This window comes from Callithrix jacchus, chromosome 5, assembly GCF_049354715.1.
Source record: "Callithrix jacchus isolate 240 chromosome 5, calJac240_pri, whole genome shotgun sequence".
NCBI lineage: Eukaryota > Metazoa > Chordata > Mammalia > Primates > Cebidae > Callithrix > Callithrix jacchus.
In genome coordinates, this window is record NC_133506.1 from 49,414,383 (window position 1) to 49,434,768 (window position 20,386).

Sequence of the window (20,386 nt, forward strand, 5' to 3'; positions counted from 1 at the left end):
GGCAGGATGGTGAGATTTTATCAGCTAGGTCCGTTCAGCTTTGACCACATTTTGGGTCAGGGAGTAGTCTTGGTGCATGACTAGCTAAAGAGAATGAGTGCATCAGGTCACTTGGGAAGCCACACAACACATTCCCACACCCCACTGTTTATAGCCTTTTACACCATGTGGCTTCAAACAATGCAAGACATAGAACTAAAAGAAATACATTTTGTCCCAACCATTCACTGAACTTGACGCTAGTGACCTCGTAATAAATGAATAATTTTATAGGAAAATGCATGTAGATTCTTCAGATACATATTGTTTTTTCCAATAGAAGAAAATTCTGGAGGAACCAATAAATACAATACAAACGTAGTCATATCATTCAACCAGCCTTGACTGTGATCATGGAAATAGGGATCACTACATTTCATCAGAGCTCTACAGTTTGCAAGGCATTGCCATACCTTCATTCAACCCTGGGGTCCAGGAGAAAGAATTTTTTGTCTCAATTTTATAGACATAGAGACTTGGGTTCAGACAGGTTAAGACTGTACCACTATCAAGTAGCAGAACTGGAGTTGAAATGCAGGTCTTTTGAGACAAAATCACAGATCCTCTTTTCACAGCCAACTCCTTCACATATGGGTAGCAGATGTATGAGGCAAACCAAGCCTTGTATCTGCTCCCGGTGTTTTTCAAAGCACTTTCCAATATCAGAAGAAGAACCCAAGACACTCATTTGTCACCATGTTAAACTTCCCTCATGGTTCCCGTGAAATTTAAACCACATATTCCACTAGAGGTAACTGGCCTTGTCAAGTATAAAGGGAGAACATCTCTAGGAAGATGTTATTTCAAACCAAATTTATTTTGAGGGGAATTGGCTGAATTTCTTGGATGACAGTGAAAAATCTAGGCTCTCTAGAGCATCCTAACGCCTCCACAAGGCCATCCGTTTGGAAAGTGTCCCATGGAAGCTATTTTGTTTCACCAAACCGCTGCCTTTGCAGTGAAGATTTATTTTTTCAAATAACATTGAAAAATAACATATTTTTAAAAAACAAAAATACAGAAGATTTCTTTTACTTTAATTTTTTAGAGTCCATGTCCTGCTGAAAAGCTTTCTTCTACTTTAGATGGACTGTTTTTTACTATATTCCCTGGGTCTTTCTACATACAACTAAAAGGCTAAGATGATGATATGATTATTAGTATTCTGCTCTTATACTATATAAAAAATTGGCATTGTGATATTATTGAGCCAGAGCCGGCATATCTTTCAAGCTTTCCAGTAAAATTTTAATTAAACTACCATTAACATAAATAAAATCTTTTAAAGACAATCTAGCAGCACTATTAAATTGCCAACTATATATAGATATAATATGATACACATACATACGTATATTCAAAAAACAAGCAGACACAAATCCAAATCCAATTCTATGCACAAACCCAAACATAAACACACTTAAATTACCTACCGTGTCTTCTGGATCCTTTTTTGTTTCAGCTTTGTTAGGTGAAACCTTAAAAGTTTGAGAAAGCCAGATATTAGAAATCATTGCTCTTTAGAGTGATTTTTATTTCATGGATGCATAATTCTTTAGGGTGGTCCAGTTCACCATAAAGGTCAAGAATAAAATGAGAAGTACTTTTGGTTCAATGGAAACCTCAGGATCACTGGGTAATACAAAATTAGCATCTTATAATGAGATTCATCTGATCTTATACATTTACCGAGAGTTTGACCACACTCAAAATTGTCTCCTGGAAGACCACAGACTTTCCGTAAATTCTTCCACTACTCCAAACAGACATTTATTGTTTTTTCTTTTGAAGTTAGTCTTGATATTTGGAAATAGCCCAAACACATTTGGGACAGTCTGCTTCATTATGCATTCATTCACTCAGGGTTTGTTTTTGAGTGATTTCTACAGTGTTTTATTTGCCACGTGAGCAGCAAAACTGCTTTGAGAAGTCTACAACACAGGGAGATATTTGCCAATCATTTTTAGGATCAATGACCGTAAGACATGCAATTGCCATACAATTCCCTTACAGTACAGCCCACGTTACATGATTTGGGCATCCACTGCCTACATCATGGCTCCCAACTTCAAGGGCTCTCTCGCTGAAAGCCTGATGTGACACAACCTCCTTAGGAAGCACACCTGTTCTCATCTCCCATGCTCCACCTGCACCATTATAATCCATTCAGTACGATAACATTCAAATGTGCATTATTCTTAGAATTAACAAAACGTTTGAGCAATAGAATTGAGGGAAAAAGAGGAGAAAACTGCTTACCAGAGTTTTAAAGAAACTCATGATGGGATTAGTATTCTCTGCTGTAGCTGTGGTCTGGAAGTCGTCCTTTGCAATCTCCAGTCCTTCTGGGTCCCCAGGGACAGAGCAATTCGCAGTTTCAACTTCTTGTCCTTCTTTTTCCTTGCTGTCAACTATGTCCTAGGAGCAAAACAGTTTTCACAGTTGCCACTTGTTGAATGTGAACTCTCCAAGTAATACTTTGCTTCACACCCCTTTCTCACCCCCTAATTCCAGGCATACTTCTTCTACCCACGGGTGTGCAGAACAATCATAAGATTATAAGAGTCGCTCTCCTTCCCTCCCCCTCTTTCTAACATATTCAGCATTTGCTGTTGGTTGGAGGGACGTTTTTTGGAGCCAAAGAGTAACAAACACAGCAGTGCATGTTGCATTCGAAACAAAAACCCCTTTCTCCCAATTCTGTAAGGAAGTTGTGTAAGGTATCACTATTTTCCATCTTTGTAGTCTCTTTATCTAATGATGTGTACATTATCCCCAGAGATGGTGTTATTTTGTTTCCAACAATTTTCACAGGGGTGAATCATATCAACTAAAAAAATAAAGAAAAAGAAAAAAAGTACTGGTGTTTAAAAATAACTATTTTGCTTTTAGGATCTGAGGGTTATCAGTGTAAGGGGTGTGATATGGGGACTGATTTTCTCCCCGACCTCTCTCAGGAGGGCAGGATGCCTTCTGAGTCTGCCTTCTTTTCACCACCTGAGAACAGGACGCTACCACCTCTCTACCTTATGACTGCAACAGTCATAAACACACTTAAAGCCCTGCCCTATCTGCTTGGGCTCTTGACCCTTCCAATACATCCTTTACTCAACAGATCCCATCCTCCCACTCCTGACCACCCTCCAGTAGCTTCTGACAGCTCTTGGAGTCAAGCCTAAACTCTGACGCAGGATCTCCAATGTCTAACATGGTCTGCCCCTGCCCAAGTCTCCATCCTCTCTGCAGCACATGCTCCTTCATTCCATTTTCTGGCCTGCTTTCTTTGTGTTTTTCAAACATATCACAGGGTATTTTCAAACTTCTGGCTCTCTGTCAGAAACATTCTGATCCTCTGACTGCTCATAGGTAATTTCCATCCATCCTTAAGGTCAGAAGTGTCATCTCTTTGGAGAGATCATCCCTAAATATCCATGTAATGCTCTCCTCCCACCACCATCGTCTCTACCGGAGTCCCTTGCCCTTTTAAAAATCTTTGCTGTGTCAGCAGTTCTATTTTCTTCTCAGTATTTGTGCTTTTTCTCATACTCCCTTTAGAGTATAAGCTCAACAAAGACAGGAATATCTGCTTCACTCAGTGCTTTTCTCAAGTACCAAGGACAGCGAGGTCCACAGAAAACCTTCAATAAAAATGTATCATTTATGAAAATTTTACAAAAATAAAATAGTGCTCTCTGTATCAGCTTTAATTCTCATGTGACAAAGTAGCACAGAAACCCATGACAACACAGCTAAACCTGTGTCATTCCTTACGACTCAGGTGACATTTATTCCATTGCTTGATTATAACACTGCTTATTGTCTAATATCCTTATTGATGGAAATTCACAGTGTTTATTTTATTTTTTTGAGATGGAGTCTCACTCTATCACCCAGGCTGGAGTGCAGTGGCATCATCTGAACTCTGCACCTCCCAGGTTCAAGCAATTCTGTTCAAGCGATTCTCTGCCTTAGCCTCCCAAGTAGCTGGGATTACAGGTGCCTGCCATCACGCCTGGCTAATTTTTGTATTTGTAGTAGAGATGGGGGTTTCACCATCTTGGCCAGGCTGGTCTTGAACTCCTGACCTCGTGATCCACCCACCTCGGCCTCCCAAAGTGCTGAGATTACAGGTGTGAGACATCGCATCTGGCCCATTCACAGTGTTTGTAGTTGTATACCTAGAGTATTATAAGCAGTAGTAAAGTGGACATCTCACACTTTTATTTCTCATTACTCATGTGTATCTATAATTTTCTTTTGGTAAATTATCAAAGGTGAAATTTTTGGGTCAACAGGTATGCAAATTATATACACTTGATGAATATTGTTACAAAAATTAGAAGACTTTAATAGAGGGGTCCTGCAGGTACATTGGTGGTCTGAGAAGTTGTTTGGTGCAGCAGTGGTGGTGACAGGTGAGACCTAAAAGGTGTCCAGGCAGGGCAGGTTGGTGCATGTGGCTGTGGCCTGGCATTGGGGAGCTTGGTCTGGAGGTGGATGGAGTGAGGGAAGCGGACTTGACTCTCACCTGCTGGTTTGAGCATCCTCGTCCCTCTTTGCCCTTTCATCCCCATGTAGTCCTTCATCCTAGGGCTGTGGGTTTTGCCTTCTCCACATTAACTCCCTGCCCCTCCGGCTGCCAGTTCCCTTACTTGGAGGAGAATGGAAGGAGACACTTCTGTGTCCTCACAGGGATTTCTAACAATTCCCAGTGTATGAGCTGGCAGGAGCCCACAGAAAACTTGGTATTTCTATTTTGACCACTTCTCCCAATAATGGAGAGTGGGATATGGTAGCACTCTGTTTAGACTTCTGGATTTTATACTTTCTGCTCTGGGGTTGGCAGTGTCTGGAAGAGCAGTCTAAACTGATATGGGCTGATGATCCCAACTGCTGAGATACCATTCAACTCATTTTAATGGACGAATGTATTAGGCCGTTTTTGTATTGCTATAAAGACATAACTGATTCTGGGTAACTTATAAAGAAAAGAGGTCTAATTGGGCCACAGTTTTGCAGGCTTTACAGGAAGCCTGGTGGTGGCATCTGCTTGGTTTCTGGGAAGCTCAAGAAGCTTACAATCATGGTGGAGCAGGCACAGCAAACGGTCAGAGCGGGAGCAGGAGAGAAACAGCGGAGAGGGTGAGGCCATGCACTTTCAAATGACCAGATGAACTCAGAGCAAGAGCTCACTTACCACCAAGGAGATGGTCCCAGCCATTCATGAGGGATCCACCCCCACGATCCAAACACCTTTCACCAGGCCAAACCAACACCGGGGATTACAATTTAATATGAGATTTGGGTAGGGACAAATGTGCAAATTCCATCAACTATTTATTAAGCACTACATGTACACCAGTGCTTTCTCTTTTCTAAGCTGCTATAATTCAACAAGGTCACCTAATCTTTTTTTGTTTTGTTTTGTTTTGAGATGGAGTTTCTGCTCTTGTTGTCCATGCTAGAGTGCAGTGGTGCAATCTTGGCTCACTGCAACCTCTGCCTCCCGGGTTGAAGTGATTCTCCTGACTCAGCCTCCCAAGTGGTTGGGCCTACAGGCACTACCACGCCCAGCTAATTTTTTGTATTTTCAGTAGAGATGGGGTTTCACCATATCGGCCAGGATGGTTTTGATCTCTTGACCTTGTGATCCGCCTGCCTTGGCCTTCCAAAGTGCTGAGATTACAGGTATGAGCCACCACACCCAACCAGTCACCTAATCTTAATATATCATTATTTATTATAGAATAATAAATAATGTCAAATATTTTACATTTATAGCATGCAAACCACTGTACAAATAAATGTATTAAATAAATGTACTTAATCTTTACAACACTATTCTGAGAAAAATATTACAATTAACAGTTTCAAACAATAAAATGAGGCTCAAAGAGTTTAGGTTACTTGTCCAAGGTCACACAGCTTGAGGGGAGCCAATCTGGGGATTATAACTCAGGCCTGTCTGAACTGAACATCTTAAAATGCTATAGATTATTTGTCTATGAGTGTCAACTTTGCTAAACTTACATAGTATGTGCAGTAAAATTTGACATCATATAAATTAAATCCAGGTGGTGGAAAACCAAGATCCTCACAGGGAGTGTATATAAATCTAGACTAAATCCATAAATTCCACCTGTAAAAATCCTTCACGACTTAACTCTCCCAAGAAGTACTACACTTATAACTTGTTTAAACCATGTCATCCTTATGTCTTAAACAACGCTTGTTCATGCTTGTATAGCTTCAGAGTTATGGGCACCTTCACAAATCTATCTTATTTAATCTTTGGCAAGATTGTGCAAGGCATTTTACAGATGAGAAAACTGAGGGCCAGAGAGGTTTAAACATCATGTCCGAGGCCACACAGTTGGCAAGTAAGCATTAACTTGTTTTTGCCTAACTAGCATTCCTTACTCCTTGTGATAACAGGACCCTCCTGCTCATTCCTGGAGAAGTGCCTCTCTTCCAATCCATTCTCGTGGCTTTTCTGACGTTTTTTTTTTTTTTTTTTTTATTTTTCCCCCAGGTCACTCTTTTGTAACCCATGACCTTCTTGCTCTTCTTTGAACATGTCAAGTAGGCTCTTGCCTCAGGACCTTTGCACCTGAACTTCTGCCTGCCAGGAGCACGCGCCCTTACTTCTTTCAAGTATTTTTCAATTGTCACTTTTTTGTTTTTGTTTTTGTTTTTGAGATGGAGTCTCACTCTATCACCCAGGTTGGAATGCAGTGGTGCAATCTCAGCTCACTGCAGCCTCTGTCTCCCATGCTCAAGCAATTCTTCTGACTCAGCCTCCCAAGTAGCTGAGATTATAGTGTGTGCCACCATGCCTGGCTAATTTTTGTATTTTTAGTAGAGATGAGGTTTCTCCATGTTGCTCAGGCTGGTCTTGAACTCCTGACCTCAGGTTATCCAACCACCTTGGCCTCCCAAAGTGCTAAGATTACAGGCATGAGCCACCATGGCCAGCCCAATTGTCACATTTCTATCAAGGTCTTTCCTTACCACTCTACTTTAAGTTGCTATAATATATCCTGGTACATCTGATGCTGCTAATTGCTTAATTTTTTTCTTAGTGTATTTCACTTCTAATATGACTGGCTCCCCTTCCTCCCAGGGACATCTGGTAATGTCTGGAGACATCCTTTGGTTGTCACGAGTAGGGGGTGGGTGAGCTACTACTGGTATCTAGAGAATAGAAGTCAGGCATGCTGCTAATATTCCTGCGACGCACAGGACAGAGACTTAACTGGCTCTCAGTGGCAAGACTGAGAATTATATTCAAACTTCCACTTGCTCATTTACTGTTTTGTTCCTCTCCCCTCACTGGAATATAAACCAATGAAGGTTTTTCCTCCCTTATGTCTCCCCAGCACCTAGACTTGTGCATGTGGTACAGTATCAGTAATGACTAATGAATGAATGAACAATTATCAATTTTTAGCCATTATGTCTTCAAATATTTTTTCTTTCCTCTTTTTCTCTTCTTTCATGGACTCCAATTACATGCCTACTAGCCTCCTTGGGGTTTTTCTGTAGCTCATTGATGTTCCTTTCCTTTCTACCATCTTTTTTTTTTTTTGAGACAGTCTCACTCTGTTGCCCAGGCTGGAGTGTAGTGGTGCCATCTTGGCTCACTGAAATCTCCGCCTCCTAGGTTCAAGCGATTCTCCTGCTTCAGCCTCCTGAGACTGGGACTACAGGTGTGTACCACCATGCCTGGCTAATTTTTTGTATTTTTAGTAGAGATGGGGTTTCACTATGTTAGCCAGGATTATCTCGATCTCCTGACCTCATGATCTGTCCACCCTGGCCTCCCCAAGTGCTGGGATTACAGGCATGAGTCATCACACCTAGACCTTTCTTTTCCCCGACTGCCCCATGGTTCCTTTTGGATAGTATCTATTGCTATGTATTTAAACTCACAAATATTTTTTTCTGCATTGTCTAATCTGCTGCTAATGTCATCCAGTGTATTTTTTAATCTCACACTGTAGTTTTTATCTCTAGAAATTTGATTTGAATTTTAAAAAATATATCTTCTATATCTCTACTTAACTTTCCAAATATATGAGACACATTTATGCTAATTATTTTTATTTTTACTTATTTTTATTTTTTGCCAATTCTAACACCTGTGTCAGTTCTGGGCCAGTTTTCATTGACTTCTCTTCACATCATGAGTTACATTTTCCTGCTTCTTTGCTTCATTGGTAATTTTTGTTTGCATGTCCAACATTATCAATCTAACTTGTTTGGGTGCTAGATATTATTTGTTCCTATAAATATTTTTGAACGTTGTTTTTGGAGGTAGTTAAGATAGTTAAAATCAGTCTGATCCTTTTAGTTCTGGCTTTTAAGATTTGTTCCTGAAACTGACTTTGCAAAAATTATGAGAGTGAAAAAATTATGACCATGAAAGAGATATAACCTAACCAACACTGTCTTTTCTTTAACTTCCAAGCTGTGCTCGTTCATTCCTGGGGGTAGGCCACACTAACTTTGGAAGGAATTTAGTTATAGTTTAAGTTGAAACAAGGATAATAACAGTCCCTCCCCCAAACAAGCCCCTCTTTTTTTCCTGGGGACCAGTCTACCTTTGTAAAACTAGCAAATTAGACACAAGATTAGAAATTATGGCCCAGGAGTCATACAGCCAGAGGCCACAAGATTCTTAACCTCCATGTTGTTGTTATGGATACCATTACTGCTGCAAAGCCTAAGACTGGTGTTTGAGATGTTTTTCAGATCCTGCATTCTAGTCTGGCCCATCTGGTCTTGCGGCCCCCACCCAGGAACTGACTCAATACAAGAGGACATCTCTGATCTCCTATGATTCTGCCCCCAATCAACTAATCAGCATTCTCCACACCTTAGCTCTCTGCCCACCAAACTGACGTTTAAAAACTCTAGCCTCTGAATTTTGTGAGGAGGCTGACTTGAGTAGTATTAAAACTCTAATCTCACATTTAGTTGGCTCCATGTGTATTAAACTCTCTCTATTGCTGTTCCCCTGTCTTGATAAATTGGCTCTGTCTGGGCAGCAGGCAAAAATAACCTATTGGTAGCTACATTAGGCAGGACCAAAATGGTGTCTAGTCTAGGGAGCTAATCTTTTCTCGCTAATGAGGAAAGACCCTGTTTCCTCATTAATTACCCAAAGAGTTATTAATAAGGAGGTTTTCTAGTCTGGCTAGTGAGAGAAGGCACACTCTCTGGCCCTGTATAAATGCCTTTCTGGTGTTTTTTTCCCTCCAGTCTTTGCTAGTTTCCTCATACGAACACGTTGGTTAGCTCTCTGCCTCATACTCTGTGAGGACCTTTGACAGATCCCTGGAGTTTTCTCTGTGTATCTCTCTCTCTCCTCTGTTGCTTTGTCTATGAACTCTGGCCATCTTGGGCTTAGGGAACCCTCTGGGCTTTGCTTCAGTTCCTGCCGCCTAGGCTCTGGGTTGAAAACCCTTTCAAGGCAGTAGGCAGGAGCAGACATAGGGATCACCTCTTACATCCTGTCTCTCAGAGACCACTGTCCTTGTTGCCATGTATCTTAAAACCGTCTTAAACATTGTTGTTTGGTGTTTTTTGTTCAGGGTTTCATCTGTTTTAGGCAAGAAGGCAAGGCCAGTTCCTATAATTCTCCCTTAGCTGAAAGCTTTGACTCTGTTAATAGCAGACAGTGTTGACTTCCTTGTAGTTGGCTAGAGGTGAGGTCATTTTCCGTGATAGGTGAATCTTGAGAGCTACATTATCATGTGTACAGCAATGAGGATTAAATCGGGTCTGAAAAGAAGTTAGCACCCTAAATTTGAAATTAATAAGTGTATTTGAAATACGAACTTTGTTACCTAAAATTAAATAATAAATCTTATCCTGGGGTGTAGCAGATCTTTTTATAATAATTAGTGATAATAATTAGGAACATAGTTATAAATGAATAAATGAAGGGAGGAATAAATGTCAATGATCAATCTCTCTCTTTCTTTTCCATAGACTGGTATTCAATTGAGCAATTTTGCAAACAAGAATTTAAGCTCACTATCTCTTACTGCTATTTGTTTTCACAATTCCCCTCTCATCAATACCCATCATATCAAATCATAATTGATTAATTGCCGGTATTACCTGCTCAACTGGGCATTTGAGGACAGGCACTGTGTGTGTCTCATTCACAATTGGATCAAGTTGTTGATAAAAGTTCCAGTGCCTGACAAAGACCCCATGTTTACCTCCCAGCTCCACTCACAGGTTGAGGACCCCATGTTTACCTCCCAGCTCCACTCACAGGTTGAGGACCCCATGTTTACCTCCCAGCTCCACTCACAGGTTGAGGACCCCATGCTTACCTCCCAGCTCCACTCACAGGTTGAGGACCCCATGTTTACCTCCCAGCTCCACTCACAGGTTGAGGACCCCATGTTTACCTCCCAGCTCCACTCACAGGTTGAGGACCCCATGTTTACCTCCCAGCTCCACTCACAGGTTGAGGACCCCATGCTTACCTCCCAGCTCCACTCACAGGTTGAGGACCTCATGTTTACCTCCCAGCTCCACTCACAGGTTGAGGACCCCATGTTTACCTCCCAACTTCACTCACAGGTTGAGGACCCCAGCCAGGGTCTTAGCCTGTCTGAGACACTGTCTTCTCGTGGAACACAGGATTAATAATAAACCCTGCCAGGTATAATTTGTTGTCAGTTTCCATAAGAAATCATGCATGTATATTCCTTAGCATGATGCCTAGTATAGAAGTGTTCAACAAACAGACAAAAAGAAAGCAATGAAAACGCCACACAATTTGTTAATCTACACAGAGTAGATTCATGAGAAACATTTGTTAAACAATACGTAGTAAATTCTTCTCTCTCTGCCTTTGTATACTGTGCTCTCCACTCCAGTGTCTGTCTCCCTTCTTTTGATCCATCCTTCATGATTAGAATCAAGCCTGCTTTCTCCCACTGATGCTTTTCTGGGTCATGCCACCCATGGAATCTGTCCCCTTCTCTGAATTTCATTACCATGGTTCTCAGTACTCAGTTGGCACTTAGATCAGGCACTGAGGCCAGTCTAACACCAAAGGCCAGGTTGGAATAGTTGGCATTAAAAATGGAGCTTCTGTGAAATGACTACAAAAATACAAAAAGCACATTTTGGTGAGTATTTTAAAAGCAACAATAATACGCGTATTCTACAAGGGTTTCATTCAGCCCCAGGACTCTTTCTAAATGGAAGAATACCTCTTGTGAAATGCCTCATAAACAGCTGAAGCTTTATAAAACTGAAAGCAAATACAAGCCATTGCCTTAAGAATCTTGTTAGGTTTCCTTGTTAATTCCAGGAGAAAAGTGTTTTGCTTTGAAAGAGATGTACTTTAAAAAAACAGGTTCTAATATGAATTGAACTTTTAAAAACTAACTCCAAGGTACAACTGGGATCCAGGTAGTTAAGCTGGTTGATTAGAAGGATGGCTGCAAATTCTGTTTACAGCAGATGAGTGTCGATATATGTCAGGGGGAGGTGACACTATTTTAGGTGGTGTGTGCACACACACAAAATTATTCTTTTAACGTGTATTGTGGACTGAAAGTTTGTCTCTCCCCAAAATTCATATGTTGAAATCCTAACTCTCAATGTGACTACATACAAGCTGTGCAGAGGCCACACAGCATTAGCATGGACTGTGAAGCCAGCTGTCCCAGGCCCAGTCCCTGCTCTGCCATCCACACCTCTGCAGTCCTGCACGTTCCCTAACTCTAGGTCGCAATTTTCTCATTTGTTGAAGTGAGGTTATGAGGAGCAACTGCCTTTTAGGGTTGTTGAGGGAGTAAATGGGGTAATCCATGGAAAGGACTTAGGAGAATGGGCAGCACACAGGAAGCATTCAGTAATGGTGAGCTACTATTACTGTGTTTAATTACTGAGCACTGTGGTGAGCTGTGAGATTTACGGAACTGAATCAGACACTGTCCTCTCTCCTAGATGCTTGGAGCCTTATGGCAGATACAGATCAGTAGATAGGGACAAGCACTGATAAAAAGACAAGTGAGGCTACGCACAGTGGCTCACATCTGTAATCCCAGCAATTTGGGAGGTCAAGGCAGGAGGACTGCTTGCACACAGGAGTTCAAGACCAGCCTAGACAACATAGTAAGACCATGTCTCTACAAAAACAAACACAACACAACACAACACAACACAACACAACAAACAAACAAACAGCAGAAATTAGCCAGGCGCAGTGGTATGCACCTGTGGTCCTAGCTACTTGGGAGGGTAAGGCAGGAGAATTGCTTGAGCCAGGGAGGTCAAAGCTGCAGTGAGCTATGACTGTGTCGTTATACTCCAGGCTGGGTGTCAGAGCAAGACCCTGTCTCAAGGAAAAAAAAAAAGAGAGAGATAAGTTAATTTTATCAGCCCACTGGGTTTCAGCATGGGTGCCTTTTAGAATCACCTGGGCAGCTTTTTAAACAAATGCCAATACTCAGGTTCCACCCCAACTAATTACGTTAGTCTTTATGGAGGTGAGGCTAAGGTGTCAATGTTTTTAGACCCCCCCCCCCCAGGTGTTTCCAGTGTGCACCAAGGTTAAGAACTAGAAGGGAGAGGGAGACTCAAAGATGAAGCAGCATTTGCCCAAGGCCATGAAGCATAGGTTGCAAATAGACTAGCAGAAATGGGGAGGCATGTGAGGTGGTGATGGAGAAATTTCTGTCAAGTGGACATGGAGGAAGGCATGTGAGAAATGCAGAAAAAGATGAGGTGGGGACTGGTTTGGGGAGAACTTATGGGGCAGGTTGTTCAGTCCAGTGGAGGTATGGGGTTTATGAAAGGCAAGGCGGTTAGAACAATAATTTGGAGTCAGACTGAGGAAGTGTTGAGTGACATCTTAAGGAGTAGGTGCTGTGGAAGGTGTCTGGGCTCAGGCAGCCTCACTCTACCTCACCAGAAGGGTGGGTGCAGGGCAAAGGGGATCACCAGCAGCAGAAGCAGTGGAGGGTTCCATCACAGAATTCTGAGGTGGAGAAGTCCCCACCTATTCCCTGAAAAGGGACATCATGTGGATGCTCACAATAGAGAAAATATGGAGAGTTGGAGAGAACAATGGCATCTGCCAGGAAAAAAGCCTTTCTCTTCTCTTAACCCCTCCTCCCTGAACTCAGGGAGATGGGAGGGAGAGGAGAGGAAAGCAAGTCCACCTTCTTCTAGACTGCAAGGACCTCAAGCCATGGGGCAAGGCAGAGCTTGGTTCTCGCAGGAATTGGGATGAATGTTATAATGAATCTGAGATTAAAGTTTAAGTTGGATTGGGCTGGCCACGGTGGCTTGTGCCTGTAATCTTAGCACTTTGGGAGATAGACGCAGGTGGATCACCTGAGGTCAGGGGTTGAGACCAGCCTGGCCAACATGGCAAAACCCCTTCTCTATTAAAAATACAAAAATTAGCTAGGTGTGGTAGTGCATGCCTGTAATCTCAGCCCATGAGGAGGCTGAGGCAGGAGAATCGTTTGAACCCAGGAGGCAGAGTTTGCCGTGAGCCAAGATCATGCCACTGCACTCCAGCCTGGATGACAGAGTGAGACTCCATTTAAAAAAAAAACAGTTGGATTGAACAGGACTTTTGAATCACAGCAAGTTCGGGGATCTGCCTACCGTGTCATGAAGGATTAGGAGAGAAGTTACTGATCAAATATCTACCGTGTACTTCCCACTGATGGAGGCAGTAAGAGTACAGCTGTGAATGAGACTGTGCAGCCTCCGTCCTTGAGGAGCTGAAATTCTCACAAGGGAAAATACCACAGTGGAAAAAAATACAGATAAACTAATAAATCTCACAGATGACTCAGGTGGTGAGGGTTGCTAAGGAGAGAAGAAAAAGGTAAGGCCATGGAGGATGAGGTGATGGCGCTGGCTACTTAGTCAGTAGGCAAGGTTCTCTGAAGTTGGCGTGGAGATGAGGAGGCAGCTCTTCTGACCCCCAGGATGGGTCCACTGCTCTGAGCTACTCCGGTCTCATGGACCACACGCTTGCCAGGGCTCATCACAGAAAATGAAAGGGGCTATGTCTAGGTCGCCCCCAGCTCCTCCCAGATTGGGTTTCCTAAGGTCTGCAAGGCAGTGATTCTCCTCTGTGGTTCCAGAGCTGGACATAAAGGAAATAGTGATTGAACTTTCTCAAAACAAAATGGAAAACAGTAATATAAGCTGAAGGGAATAGGAACTGCTAAAATATCAAGCGGACCCCATGGATCTAGGTGGCCATGAGGATCTGCCATGATGGACACCCTCTGAATGAGGAAGAATGCTGGGAGTACTTCTGTGCAAGCCGGGGAAAGAACCCTAATGGAAGGGACATGGTCCAGAACTCCAGGAACACAGGAGCCCCCTGCCTCTCTGCATGGCCCCATGACACCTTCTCCAGCCCCTCTGCTTCCCTGATTTCCCAACTTCAGTGATGTCTCCTGCCTTGGACAGCAGCTGCGGAGGAGCAAGATCTGCCGGCTCAGGGCAAGGAGAAGGTTTGCCTGTGGCTCTTCCTGAGTGAGAGTTTTATGGCCTTTCCCAGTGAAATTCTCAGCCCGAACTTAAACCCTTACTTTGAAATTTTTTCTTCTTCTTAGATTGACGTTAAAAAAGAACTTAAGACTGCTGCTTCTGGGAAGATGGAGCACACACACTTTTTCCTGTTCCACTCACCAAGGACATGAAGAATCCTGGTCGTTATATGGAAAAGACACATAAAAGGACTCTGAAAGGTGGAGAAGAGAAGGCAGACCAGCCGAGGACCCGAGGAACAACACGATGGTAAATTCCCTGGGTTTTCTTTTGGCCTCATGTACCCCAGAGTTGGAGCTGAAGAAGTTAGCAACCTGGAAGCATTTATAGGCTCTGACACACAAACAAATCCTTCCTGGAAGGCTATTCTTTCTAATTAAAGGATTAAAAAAAGGAAATTTAGCAAGATAGAAAACTTTTAGTCAATGATCATACTACTCCAGCCAAATACCACACAACATTCTGTGGTCTCACCATCACCCATGCCAGAGAAAGCCAAGTGGGGAGCTAGACTTCCAACTTCATAAGGCCATAATAAGATTCCCAATATCACTGCGAAGATGGTATCTGTAAGACTAAGTAGGGAGCTGAGATTCTCATCCTCATCAGTTGGTAATAAGCCCTCCTCACCGTGGTGTCTGTGGGGACCACATGGGGAGCCTGGACTTCCAACCCCACCCAGCAGTAATGAGGTGCTCCTCTGTCTTCCCACTGGGGTGGTGTAAGAGGAGATCTAGAGGAGTTAGCGTCTCCAGCGGTAATGAGAAATCCCCTGTTGTAGCAGTGGAGATCATGTGAGCAGAAAGAACTCCTGCCTCCACCCAGCAGTAATAAGAAGTGCACCCCCCTGTCCCCCAACAATGGAGGCCGGCGAGGAACCTGAACGTTTGCCTCCACCTGACAGTAATGAGGCAGCAGCCCTGGTACTGCTGGAATGGTGTCAGGGAAAGCCAGCAAAAACAGAAAGTTTAAACAAGATCCAGTCTTACAATATAATAATGGTCAGATGTCAGTTAAAGATAATTTGTCATACCAAGAACTAAGAAGGCCTCAAACTTAATAAAAACAAGGCAATCAATAGATGTCAACATGGAAATAAGATGACAGAGATGCTAGAATTATCCGCAGCCTCTGCCTCCCGGGTTTAAGCGATTCTACTGCCTCAGCCATCTGAGTAACTAGTATTACAGGTATGCACCACCAGGACCAGCAAATTTTTGTATTTTTTAGTAGAGATGGGGGTTTTACCATGTTGGCCAGACTGATCTCAAACTCCTGACCTCAAGTAATTTACCCACCTTGGCCTCCCAAAGTGCTGGGATTACAGGTGTGAGCCACTGTATCTGGCCTCTGACAAAGATTTCAAAGTAGCCACAACAAAATGCTTCATCTAATAGTTGCAAACATTTTTGAAACAAATGGAAAAATAGAAAACCCCAGCAAAGAGACAGAAGATATAAAAAAGAACTAAAATGGAAATTTTAGAATTGAAAGGTATAATCATGAAAACAAAAAGCCCAGTGAGCAAAATCAACAGCATAATGAGAAAGGCAGAGAGAAGCAGCAGCAAAATCCCTGTTAGTGCTCAAGCCTGTAATCCCAGCACTTTGGGAGGCCGAGGTGGGTGGATCACGAGGTCAAGAGGTCGAGACCATCCTGGTCAACATAGTGAAACCCCGTCTCTACTAAAAATACAAAAAATTAGCTGGGCTTGGTGGTGCGTGTCTGTAATCCCAGCTATTCAGGAGGCTGAGGGAGGAGAATTGCCTGAACCCAGGAGGTGGAGGTTGTGGTGAGCCAAGATCATGCCATTGCACTCCAGCCTGGGTTACAAGAGCAAAACTCCATCTCAAAAAAAAAACAAAACAAAACAAAACAAAAAACCAACCCTGTTAATAGAGACAGCAGACAACACCAAAAAAAGAGAGACCAAGAGAGTCAGGATACAAATTACCAATATCAGGTATTAAAAAGGAGAATGTTATCACCAATGCTACCCACATAAATTTGGTAACAGGCAAAATGGAACCAACATTTGCTCAAAAAACACAAACTATTATAACTGACTCAACATAACAAAGATGATTTAAACATACACAACTATTAAGAACATTGAATTCATAATTTAAAAACTTTCAGGAAAGAAGTCTCTAGGCCCAGATTTCACTGGAGACTTCTATGAAATGTTTAAAGAAGAATAACACCAATTCTACCAGAACTCTTCTAGAAAACAGAAGAAGGAATGCTTACTAATTTGTTTTATAAAGGTAGTTACCAAAAACAGGTAAATATGGCATCAAAAAAAGGAAAAATACCCTACAGATCAACATGCCTCATAAGTATAGATGCAAACATCCTTAAGAAAATATTAGCAGGTAGATTTCAGCAATATGTGAAAAGAAGTATATATCATAACCAAATGGGATTTACTATATGTTTGCAAGCTTGATTAATATTTGATAATCAATCAACGTCATCCACAATAGTGACAGACTAAAGAAGAAAAGTCATATGATCACAGCAGTGGATGCAGAAAAAGTGTTCAACAAAATCCAATCCTCCATTCATGATAAAAACTCTAAGGAAGACAGTAACAGAGGGTGCTTCCTCAACTTGATAAAGACCATCTACAAAACAAAAATTGAGAACTAACATTATCCTTAATTCTGAGAGACTGAATGCTTTTCTCCTAAGATTAGGAGCAAGGCAAGGATGTCAACTCTCACTATTTGTATTCTACGTAGTAGTAGACGTTTAGGCAGTATATTAAAGCAATAAAATAAACATAGGGAATACACATTGAAAAGGAAGAAATAAAACTGTCCCCATCATAAGATGGCATACTTGTCTACTTAGAAAATCACAAGGAATCAACAGAATAAATCTCACAATTAATAATTGTGTTCAGCAAGGCTGAAGAATGCAAGATAAACATGCAAAAATGACCTAGATTTCTATATACTAGGAACGAACCCATGGGTACTGAAATTAAAACTATAATACCATAATAATCATACAAAAATGAAATACTAAGGTGTACATCTAACAAAACACATGCAAAACTTGTATGCTGAAAGCTATATAATGCTAATGAAAGAAACCATGGGAGACCTAAATAAATGGAGAGACATACAATATTCATGGATTGGAAGACTCACATAGTAAAGATGTCAATCTGCTCCAAATTTATATACAGGTTTAATGCAATTCCTATCAAAAATTTTAACACCTGTAGCAAAACATTTGCAGAGATAGATGAGATTATTCTAAAACGTATATGGAAAGACAAAGGAATTAGAATAACAAAATTTTTTATAAGAAAAATAAATGGATGAATCAGTCTATTTGATTACAAGCCTTGTTATATAGCTACAGTAAGTAAAGTTGTATGGTATTAGTGGAGACATGGACATATAGAACAAAGAGAATAGAGATTCCATAGGAGACCCCTGCACATATGCCTGAATGACTTCTGACAAAGGTGTAAAAGCAATTCAGTAGAATAAAGATAGTCTTTCAACAAATTGTGCTAGAGTAATTTGACATCTATAGAGGAAAACAAAGAACCTCAATCTAAGTCTCACATCTTATATAAAAATTATCTTAAACTAGATCATGGACTTAAACATAAAATGTCAAATATAAAACTTTTAGGAAAAAAATAAGAGAAAACTTCTGAGACTTATGGTTAAAAATCCATAAAAGGCCAAAGACCAAAAGCAAAATCTGTATAAGGAAAATAAGATAAACTGGAATTCATCAAAATTAAAAAATGTTTTCTGGTAAAAGATCCTGTTAAAAAGATGAAAAGGGAAACTAGAGAGTGGGAGAAAATATTTGCAAACCACATGTCTGACAGGAGACTAGTATTTACAAGACATTTAAGAGAAGAAAAAACCTTTTAAAAGTCAACATTAAAACAAAACAATCCAATTAGAAAATGGGCAAAAGACATGAGGGGGCATTTCATTGCAGAGGATATACAGATGGCAAATAAGCACATGAAAGATGTTCAATCTCATTAACCATTAGAAAAATGCAAATTAAAACCATAATGAGATATCACTATGCACCCACCGAAGTGGGTAAAGTAAAAAATAGTGACTACTAAATGCTGGGAAGGATGCAAGAAACTCAATCACTCACACATTGCTGGTAGAAATGTAAAGTGATTCAGGCAGAATAGAAAACAGTTTGACAGTTTCCTAAGTAATTAAACATGCAGGCAGGGCATGGTGCAGGTGCCTGCAGTCCCAGCTATTCTGGGGGCTGAGATGGGAGGATCACTTGAGCCTGAGTGGTTGAGCCAAGATGGCACCATGGCACTTGCCTGGGCAACAGAGCAAGATCCAATCTCAAAAAAAAATTAATAAATTAAACATGCAACTATAGTTATTGCACTCCTGGTCATTTCTCCTAGAGAAAGGAAGAATTATATTCACAGAAAAACTTATACATTAATGTTTATAGCAATGTTATTTACAATAGCCTCGAAATTGGAACAACCAAACGTCAAACTGGTATATACACAGCATAGGATACTACTTGGCAGTCAAAAAGGAAGAAAAGGACCAATATCTACTGATACACTCAATGATTTGGATTAATCTCCAGAGATTTATGCGGGAGGGGGAAAAAGCCTATCTAAAACACGGTACCCACTGTATGATACTATTTAGATAGCATTCTTGAAATAATAAAGCTATAGGAATGGCGAACAGACTAATGGTTGCCAGGAGTTAAGAAAGGGATGAGGGTGAGAGGGACATGGATGCACCTGTAACAAGCAGTATGCTGTATCCCTGTGGGGATGAAAATGTTCTCTATTTGATTGTATTTTTGCCAACGTCCTAGTTGTGACATTGCACTATAGGTCTGAAGACATTACCATTGAATGACACTGGATAAAGGGATAGCTGTACTATTTCTTGCAACTGCATGTGAATTTACATAATTTCAAGGTTAAAAAGTTAAAAAAAAATGTATAGGATAGTTCTGAAAGAGTAACAATGAAGAACCACTTAAAAAGTCTGACTTTTTCAATTGTAGCTAAATAAACCAGCATGTGGTTTTAACATGTAAAATTAATCTAGAACAATGTGATGGAATATTTGGCAGCCATGAATTATTTAAGGAGTGTGTAATGAGAAAAAAAAGTGTCCATGAAAATAACAAAAATATCAGCCTTTATGTGTCGGTCCCAGTACCGAGCTTGCTAAAAAGATCCTGTTTAATTCTTACAATGATCTCATGAAGTATGCACTGTTTGTAGTTCCAATTATACTGATGAGTAAATTAATGCATGGAAAGAATAAATAACTTACCTACAGTCATAAAGCAGAGTTGGGATTTGACCCCAGGCCCAAGTGATTTCAGAGGCCAAAGGCTTTTAAATGCCATGCTATGTTGATTCTATCTCCTTTCCTTAGATGTTTACTCAAATATTACCTTCTCACCAAGGGCTTTCCCATTTTAAGTTCCTGCCACTTTATTCCTCTTCTCTGCTACATATTTTTCTAACTTTGTTACCATCAGCCATGCAACATATATATCGTCAACCACACATGTGTTAGCATTAGGCATACATACATGTCTTATGACTGATGGTAAAGTGGTAGAATTCCAAAGATACATGGGAATTTAGTACATAATAAAGATGATACCTAAAATCTATGGAAGTGAAGAACTTTTAAATAAAAGATGTAGGAAAAACAGAGCAGCCATCTGGAAAAAAAATTAACTTGGTGTCACAACCCAATCCTCTATGAGGATAAAATCCAAACAGATTAAA

General features: G+C 41.0%; 1 protein-coding gene across 18 annotated transcripts in view; it reads right to left on the reverse strand.

Moving 5' to 3' along the window:
• BCAS1 (brain enriched myelin associated protein 1) overlaps positions 1 to 20,386 on the reverse strand; it is a 123,587-nt gene that overhangs the window by 46,163 nt on the left and 57,038 nt on the right. For all 18 annotated transcript variants that reach the window (XM_078372008.1, XM_078372005.1, XM_035298965.3 and 15 more), the window contains exons 5-6: positions 2,299 to 2,457; positions 1,473 to 1,517 (exon numbers count right to left, since the gene is read on the reverse strand). In XM_078372008.1, coding sequence (XP_078228134.1) covers positions 1,473 to 1,517; positions 2,299 to 2,457 — 204 coding nt within the window. The remainder of the gene's footprint in view (positions 1 to 1,472; positions 1,518 to 2,298; positions 2,458 to 20,386) is intronic.